This window comes from Octodon degus, unplaced genomic scaffold, assembly GCF_000260255.1.
Source record: "Octodon degus isolate 3935 unplaced genomic scaffold, OctDeg1.0 scaffold00260, whole genome shotgun sequence".
Lineage (NCBI taxonomy): Eukaryota > Metazoa > Chordata > Mammalia > Rodentia > Octodontidae > Octodon > Octodon degus.
In genome coordinates, this window is record NW_004524836.1 from 1393061 (window position 1) to 1402598 (window position 9538).

The 9538-nt window shown below is 35.7% G+C and overlaps 1 protein-coding gene across 5 annotated transcripts in view; it reads right to left on the bottom strand.

The window, feature by feature from the left end:
- The window catches only part of Inpp4b (inositol polyphosphate-4-phosphatase type II B), an 872970-nt gene that overhangs the window by 173569 nt on the left and 689863 nt on the right, over positions 1-9538 (bottom strand). For all 5 annotated transcript variants that reach the window (XM_023706482.1, XM_004646208.2, XM_012512698.2 and 2 more), the window contains 2 exons: positions 7888-8018; positions 7437-7541 (listed from right to left, as the gene is read on the bottom strand). In XM_023706482.1, the coding sequence (XP_023562250.1) occupies positions 7437-7541; positions 7888-8018 (236 nt within the window). The remainder of the gene's footprint in view (positions 1-7436; positions 7542-7887; positions 8019-9538) is intronic.

A 9538-nucleotide genomic window follows, 5' to 3' on the forward strand; every position in this document is an offset into this window, starting at 1 on the left:
TTTGTCTGACGTGGCACCAATTTTGTTTTTACATAGTGCTTATTTTTCTGTCTTTTATTCCTAAATTGCTTTTCATTTCTTTCATCTTCTTTTTCTGTTTTTATTTTTTGAAACTATTCTGCAATTCTGCATCATTCCCACAAGCACAGGTTCTGATTCTTCTGTCCATATACCCTTCCCCTCTCCCCTCAGCTACCTTCCTTCCCTGTTGCCTGCTGCATGCCTCTGTCCACAGGTCTTGTTCATCATCTCTGGGAACACTCACACCTTGCCCACTTCTCTCTTTGTCAACTTCCCTACTTTAGTATCTATCTCACTTTTTTCCACCACAAATTCACCGCATGGGACAATTTATTGTGTGAAGAAAAAGGATTTCCTTTGACCAAAATTATATCCACAATTCATATTCCTACTTTAAAATAATGAGTGGAAAGATAGCACCTTCTATCAAGCTGAAAAAATATACACAGTACAATAATGTGCGTGCCTTTTGTTTAGTTCTACTGGCACTCTCAGCTTCTCCAGAGTTTGTCCCATCCCCTAGACTGCACCTCCCTTCTTTAATTTTCCCTTCAAATTCTATACCTGAACACTTTTCCCCTAGGTCTAGTAAGATCCTTCTCAGAGATCTTTGTGTAGTCCTTCAGGCAGAAAATACTTCTTCCTTTGTGCTACTATCATCCTAGTGCATCATAGCATTAACTACTTCCTAAACCACACAAAATCATTGTAATTACTTGCTTACAATTTAATTATAAATATTGTGCACTTAATCTCATTGTCTTCACATCAACATAGATCAAGGTAACATACATGTTGCAGGTATCTTAAAAGGTCAATAAATAAATATATATAAATACTTTGAAGATCAATGTAAGTGGTCTTGTTTGCCTTAATACACAAAGGAGTACTGCTCCTATTGGAATAACAAAATATTTAGACACATTACCAAAGTAAAAAGCTTATTAGAAGATGGAAATACAACCACATACACAAAAAGATATACAGAGCCAGATAGGAATAAAAGTCATACAACAAAATTGCTATATTTTCAAAGCATTTGAATTAGACATTCATATGCTATTTCAAGCTAGAAGAAATCTAAAATTCTTTCAAAAAATCTGCATCATAGATCAAATCCTTTTAATTCCCTTTTGCTTTAGTTTTGAGGATAATTTTACACTTGCAGTACAGTTAAAAAATTGGAGTAAGTGTGAGCCAGATAGCTCAGTGGACTAAAGCACCTGCTTAGGCAGAGCACATCAGCTGAGGTTCGATCCCCAGGCCTGCTTGCTGGCCCCACCCCCAGGGCACGCTGAGACAGTGACAGACTGGGCACGGTGGCGTGTACTTGTATTGCCTACTCTTGGGAGGCTGAACACAGAAGGATCACTATGAGTCTGATCTATGTAGTGAGACCCGGTAGAACCTGTACACCCTGTACTAAATACAAAACAAAGAAACAAAAGAAATTGGAATGGAGTTTCTCTATGATCTTTGCCTGGGTTCACCTTGTGCTAATAACTTTCATAAACATAGATAAATTACCAAAACTAAGACATTAATCTTCCACCACACTACTTAAGAAACCAGTTTAAAAGTCCTCTTGCCTTCTTTTAAAATAGCTGTGTCTTCCTTCTGTGACATTTTATGGTATCTTAAAACTTGTCTTTGTGAAACTGCCAAAATATCCAATGCCAGAGAGAAGTAGAATTAAGTCTTTGAGTCTCTCCAAGCTAAAGCTAAAAAATTGGTTTGAAATCTTATAGTAAAGTTTATCTGTAGCCTTTTAAGCCATTTAAGAGAACAAATAAGGCAATTCCCTTCTTGCAAAAGATCTCTTTATTTTATTTTTTTAATTGTAAGATAATACCAAGGGAGAAAAACTGTAGATACATTGATCTCAAATTACAAGAAAGAAGCATAATCCCTCACTTTAAAGTGGGCTGCAAAATCCTTTCCACATTTTAAGGATTTTAAAAGAGAAATCTCTTTCAGTACAGTTGCTGCAATCTGACATCACCCACAAGGTAACTGAAGGTAACAGAACTACATCCGTGAGAACAGGCGCACTCGCCTGCGGGGGCTCCCACAGCCTTCACACTCTTCCCCTCGGTGCAGCCATTAGAGGTAAAGGACCAGAGAGGTCAGGCGCCTCCTGCTGGGCTTGATTACAATTGCCGCTCAATGATCACAAATAGTTTGGCCTTATTTTAAAATGCTGTAGGGTAATAATAATAATAACAAGCTTCTCCTCTGGAGGATTAACAACCTAGGTTTGCAGACCAAAAATTAGAGAAAAAGAAGGGTTGCAAGGACAACTGACATTTTGGCCCTAGCCTTTCAAGGTCAGTGAAGACTCAGGACATAGGAGAACCTATACTGTAATATCATGTAACTCAGTTCTGTTTCAAATTTTCTGATCAAAGAGATTATGGGGCCACAGAGGAACGTGATTGATGATTTAGAGTGTGCCTAAGGAGAGTCACATGGAAAGAAAACATTCTCTCAGGCTTTCACAGAGAGTAAATTGGTCAAGCAAGGGCCATGACTCATCCACATGGCTGACACTGACAAAGGATCTACGAAGTGCGGTATAGGGTTTCGGGATAAGTCCTAAGGGGACTTGAATGACCTTATCAGATACAAAAGTTACATTTTTTGTTATATAGGTCTTGCTTTATCTTGGTCTTAACCATCCAGCAGAAAAGTATAAAAATGAGGTATAAAAAGTAAAGCCATATTAATATGCTGAGGTGTAAAAGACTCAAGTCAACAACTTCTGACATTTCCAGTCTTACGGAAAACCCACTACTATTCTGGATTACTAGACTATATTGAATATTTTGCTGAATTCATGCACCTACAATATTTAAGTGACAATGGAATACACATTTCTGACAAAACTAAACAAAAAAGGGGGATAAAATGAATGACCACTTGGTATCTGTATATTCAAAATAATTAGAATAGATATACAGCTGCATTCTCTTAATTCAATTAATTGAGAGATTTGTTCTAGTAGTGTCTGTGGACAGGATATCATGCCTACGTCTTGTACAATGAATAACCACTAAGACAACAATATGCAATGTATTAATTATTGAAACTGTGCTAGTAATTGGTTTTGAAACTCTCATTGCTATTTGTTTCTCAATAAAATTATTTTAAAAAGTAAAATATGCATTACTTAAAGCTCTTTCAATGCATCTCATAGAACCCTACTTGAAATACATAGACAACAAATTTTAAAAAAGTGTGTGTGTGTGTGTGTGTGTGTGTGTGTGTGTGTGTGTTTGACAAGAACTGTAGGCTGGCAGCCTAAATCAAGACCTGGCAAGCCAAGACAGTAGCTGTGTCTCTTCTTTCTTCTTCTGCTCTCTTTCCCTGTCCTGTCTCTGATTTTCCTTTCTATGGCCTTTCCAGGCCAGTGTTGAGTTCCCTAGAGCACATGTAAGCTCATTAGCAGAAACTGGCTCTTGACCCTTAATGAATCAACGGACAAGGCCTAAGACACCCTACCTCATGCTCCTTGTCCTTCATACCTACTTGCCCCAAACTCTGGTCATCCAATCATGTTTATGTAAAAGAATAGGTTTGCAGAGTAAAATCATGGCTACATAGCCCATGTACACAGAGAACAAAACCTTCAAGTTACTTGTGCTCTTAATGATGCAAAGTTCCATAAAAAGTTTTCACTTCATAAATTACAACAAATCTATTACACAGGTACTATAAAAGTAAACTTACTAGCTGTAAACTAGAACTAAACTCCATGATAAAAAGCTTTAATTTGAATGTATCACATTTTATAGAAAACTATAATACTTTACTCTTACCTACAATACATAAAATAACCAAAGCAGATTGTGATAGTATCATAAAAATCCACATTTTATAATATATGTAACTTATGTTCTATGAAAATGAAATGTATTAATTTATATCAGAAGAACTTATTTTTTAATTTTTTTTCTATCATCACTGCTGGCTTAGATCCCAACTGTGATGGATATTTTAATTGTTACTTTCAATTTAGATAACAAGTGAGGATGAAAAATTAACTTCATGGGCTTGGGGATACCAGTCGTTACATGGAGGTTATTTCATTTGGCAGTGTCTGATATCACAACATGAGTTCAGCTCAGTAGCTCGTTTAGAGAACTAGTCTTTTTTGGGTAATCTATCTGCCATTATTTGCAAAATTGCTTCTCTAAATGTAGCAGACTTATTAATCAAATATGAGCAGACATAATTTACTAAGGGCAAGAATTTTTAGAAAGCAGACTCTATAGACTGCATCCAAATAACTCACCAGTGAAATACCAGGGCTTATCAATCTCGCATCATTAACTTACAAAATGGTCTCTGTAATTTAGCTGAACATTCAAATCAGACACCATGAATCTTAAATACATTTAACTACAATTCAAAACCTGTTCAGTATGTTATACAAACAAGTATAAAACTTGGCTTACCACCATCTATTACAACTTTCAAGGCTTCTATTGTAGAATTAAGAAAGCCAACACTGACACAGTTCAAGTAACTTCATTAAAACTAACAAAGTGGTAGACAAGGCCCCCCAATCTTAGTGGTCTTCAATCTCTGTCAAGAAATGCAGTGAACATCTAGTACCTTCTTTATCTTAATTCCAAATTCCGAATAATAACTTCTAAGCTTTATTATGCACATATTCTTAAAGTATTAGCCTGATAATATAACATGCTTTGTGTGCAATTGTATTTATACTGCATCTATATGTTATACATGAATAGTTTTGGGGAAAAGTAAGTGTACAGTGTAATTCAATATATTTCCCATTAGCTCTCTTAAGATACCCAATTCTTTCCTTCCTTTCCTCCTTAGATTTTCAAAAAGAACAACTAGCCTTTCTACAGCTTTGTCAAAAATTCTCTCATTTATGGGTTGTTCCATAGATCTGTAATATTGAAACATGCACATACAGTCAAGCTTAACTCAGTTTATCAGGGTTGACCCAAGAACAATATGACCAATGTATTTTTTTTTTCCAGAATCGGGGATTGAACTCAGGTCCTTATTCTACTGAACCATCTCTCTGGTCCTGAGACCAATGTCCTAATAGAGAAGTTTAGATGCAGATACAAATACACACAGAGAGAAGAGAAGATCAATAAAGTGACAGGAGAGCCCACATAAAAATGGAGGACCCGTGAGGTGAGTCAGAAGGCCCAGGAAACCAGGGGTTTCCAGGAGCTAGCAGAAACCAGCGGAGTCAAGGAAGGTTTTCCCTGTAAAAGCCACAGACAGTGCATGGTCCTCCTGATGCTGTGAATTCTTACCACCATCCTCCAGAACTCTCAGGCAATAAATTTTTACTTGTTAAGATCCTAATTTCTTGTATTTTATGATAGCATCTCTAGGAAGCTGATACATATAACAAACACAGCAAATTAGTATTAAACTTTACTTGCACCTCTGAATCTTTTGTAGTTTCCAGTTTCTACTGTTCAAATCTGAGCATCAGGAGCTGAACATGCTGTTTCCATCCTATTTCACTCAGACTATTTTTCACATATCTTGGAAAACAACACATTGTGGATGGTTCTTTCATTTTCCAGAAAGAAGTATAATATAAAAGGCTAATTTGATAATAATTGCTCCTTGCCTGATAGAAGTATTGCCTGGAAACAACATCCTAGTCTTTGTTTCTACAAGATTCAGTATTTCAGATTCATTAAGAAATAGCATGTGGTGTTTGTCTTACTGTGACTGATTTATTTTGCTTCATATGATGTCCCCTAAGCGCAACCCAATTGTGAAAAAAAAAGCAGAAATTCCTTCCTTTTTAAAAAGCGAATAGTATTCTATTCTTGGTACATAGTCAATATTTTGACAATTTCAATTTTTTGATATCAAATTTTTTGATATGGACAATTTCTTTCTCTCTCTCTCTCTCTCTCTCTCTCTCTCTCTCTCTCTCTCTCTCTCTCTCTTTTGTGGAACTGGGGATTGAACTTAGGCCCTTGTACTTGCCAGGCAAATGCTTATTCTAGATACTGAGTTATCTCCCCGGCCCCTTATATGGACCATTTCTTTATTCATTTGTCTTTCAATAAAAATTTAGGTTACTTCCATGTTTGTGCATAGGTGAATAATATTGTAGTAAATGTAGGCATACTAATACCTCCTAGAGAACTGAATTTTAATCTCTCTGGATATAAGTCCAAGAATGACTGACTGATGGTCATATGGTAGATTTACTTCTAGTTTTTGGAGAAACCTTGATATTTATCACTTCTACAACTATTTATATTTCATCCAGAAGTACACAAGGATTCACACATTTCAGCCTTTTTAAACTTGCAACCACTGCATTGCTGACAATGGTTATAAAACATGATATCAGAATATGTCTTTATACATCTCTATAATGGTTGTGTCGATATACTTATTATGAGAGATTTGATGATTTAAAGTTATTTTTGGTTGCTGAGAAAATAGGTACTAGAAGGATGTTAATAATATTTGTTACTTAAAAGAGGAAATTTCTGATGATGAAAGCATAAGGTGGCATCAATAACACTGACAGAGACTTAATAATCTGGGACTTTAGCTGGAAAATGAAGACATATAGTCATTCCAGACACATAGGAACAATTGACAGAGTAATAAGTAAAGAGTTGGATGAGAAGATTTTAAATTGTGGCAAGGAATGGCAAGAGACTGTGCTGAACGGTAACAGGATGCCACATCAGTCACTACAGAGGACATGACACGTGGTGAGGGAACCCTGATGCATTTTTTCATCACAAACTAAGTACATCAAAAGATTCTTCCACTTTCTACTTCTACACATTGGTGTTATTACAATGACTTGCTCCAACAAGAGAGAGCATTTCTGTTGGCAGTGATCTCTAAGAGAAACGATATGTTAATCCATGTTGGGGCTATGGTTTCAAAAGACAGGTCGAGGCCAAGTCTCTCTCTGTTTCTGTCTGTCTGTCTCTGTCTGTCTGTCTCTGTCTGTCTTTGTCTCATTCTTTGTCTCTGTCTCTCTCTATGTATGTCTTTCTCTATATATGTCTCCCTCTTGCTGTCTCTCTTTCTCTGTGTCTCTCTGTTTCTGTCTGTCTGTTTGTCTCTCTCTCTCTCATTTCTAACTCAAACAGTAGCACAACTGTTGACTATTGTATCCTGTCTGAGGGATCTACGACACACTTGGCACATTTTTATTTCTACTTAGTTTAGGCATCAGAGTCCAAGAGTATGGCCCAGAAATCCAGAATCAGACATATCAAAGTCTCTTTTGTACTATTCAGGATCACTATGAGCTTTGGATGTTTTATTTCACTGTTGTATAACACTTAAACTTTTGAGTTCTGTCAATAGTCAAGCTTTTTAAAGTATACATTGTAAGATAATTCTCCATTTATAAAGACAATCTAGAATACCTTTCAAGTGAGGGCTGTGCACATGCATTCTCTGTAGGTGTAGATTGACTGGAACAAATTCCAACGTTTTATCTCCTTTGCTGCTGCTTGATTTGAAAGAGGACCCTTGAAGAAAAAAATGAAACCTTATTGGTAGATAAATAAATTATTTAAAGTGTGTGTATTGATTGATTCATGCAACAAAAATGGTACAAGAACCTGAGGCAAAAAATACACAACTTGTATTTATAGTTTTCTCAAAAATGCAATTATTGAAATATTTAATTATTTTCATAACAATACTATCAGGTAGAGTGGCACAATTTTTATTTCCTTATTTTAGATTCACAAATAGTATAGTCAGAAATGATATTTAAACAAATCTTTGGCTCTTTATTTGCATAAACACTGTTTGTTATTGTTTTCATATGACGTATGTGAAATGAATGCAACTTAAGTGACATTGTTGTACCTGTCTCCTTGTTGAGTTCTGTCAGAATGTCTTGGTACATGTTCACCATTTGATCGCAGTGGGTCAAGACATTTTTCCTTAGGTTGTCCCAGTGTGGAGAAAGTTCACCAAGTTCTTTTATCTCCTGGTTTCTGTCAAAAATACAAGAGAAGAAACCCACTTGACTTTAAATCTGTAGACACAGAAATTGCAATCAGACCTGTTGAACTAAAAAGAAATTCTTTCAATATCTCCCCCAGAAAAGTTATGAGCTTACTAGCTTAAAATTAAACACAAGGGGAACTATATGCACTTTTAGGTTACACAAACATTAAAAAATTATAACAAGAGAAAAAGGTTAAATTCCTTGAAATGAAATTTTTGCAAAGATCATAAATGTCCTATCTTTAATATACAGAGAAAACAAGGTTAAAGGCAGATAATAAAACATAAAAATAAGAGCAACTATATTCTAGCCTTCAATGATCCAAAACTCAAAGAATCTGAGAAGGGCAACTGCCCGTTTTTGAAAGATATGAAACACTCACCTGACCAAGTTTGCATATAATGTAGCTGTGGTATTTTAAATTTTGAATAAGAAGTGTTATTATGAGGTATGGTGTCCTTGGCATTAGTTTTTCCAAAAGGACAATTTAAAGATTGTATGTGTATTTATTGTCCCCTTTTCATATCAAAAAGAAGACCTAATCATGTCATTTAGGCTTTAATTACTAATTTTTATCTAAATATCTACCTTTTAGCCAAAGGCATTCAAATTGTCAGAATGCCTTTCCAAAATTACAGTGATAAATGTGCTGCTTGGTTAGATCTCTTACTCATTTTTGTAACCTTTTACCAAGAACATTTTCATGAGGCTAATTTAACCAGTGATGATGAACCTTCGTTGTTATTTTGGCTGTGGAATGTGCTAAATACCAACCTCATAAATCCAGAAAATGTAGACTCTTTGGCAACCTGTTAAATGCAAGAATAATGGATGATGTGCAAACGTGTGAGTTGCTTTTAGATGTCTGAACCTGTATCTGCTTTATTTCAAAGTGAGGCTAATGGAGTATCCTGTGTCTTTTAACTTCCATCTCCACAGCTTTTGTGACTACAAATATCATTTCCATCTTTTCCCGAGTTTGGCTTTCATGACACAATCAGTGGGTAATGACAAAGTAATGACTCTCCTTGGAGTTCAGGACCCAAAGAGAAGGAGAGGAAGGTTTGAAAAAAACAGAGAGCACGCTTCTCTCTGCTCAAATGGCAGAATATTTAAATTGGAGACCAGACAAGAATGGTCATAATAAATAATCCCACAGGTCTGACATATTCAAGTTGAGATGAACCAGGGCAAAAAGTAAAATTTTAAATAGATAGCATGAGTGATGTATCAATTTCATAGGGAAGGTTTAGGGCTTGTTTCCTGTGGAAATATTAGTAAATTACTTCTGCTTACTATTAACAGATGTAGCATGTGTTTATTATTTAGTTTGTATCTAAAGCCTTATTAAAAAGAAGGGCTAAAAGGAAGAATGGTGAGCCTGGAAGAATAGGTAACACTGAAGCCCTGACCTCATGATTGGTTATGTGGTAGGAAAAGTGCAATACTCTGGGATGAGGGGATTAAGGAGACTATAGCTGGTGCTCAAAAGTAATTGGATATATA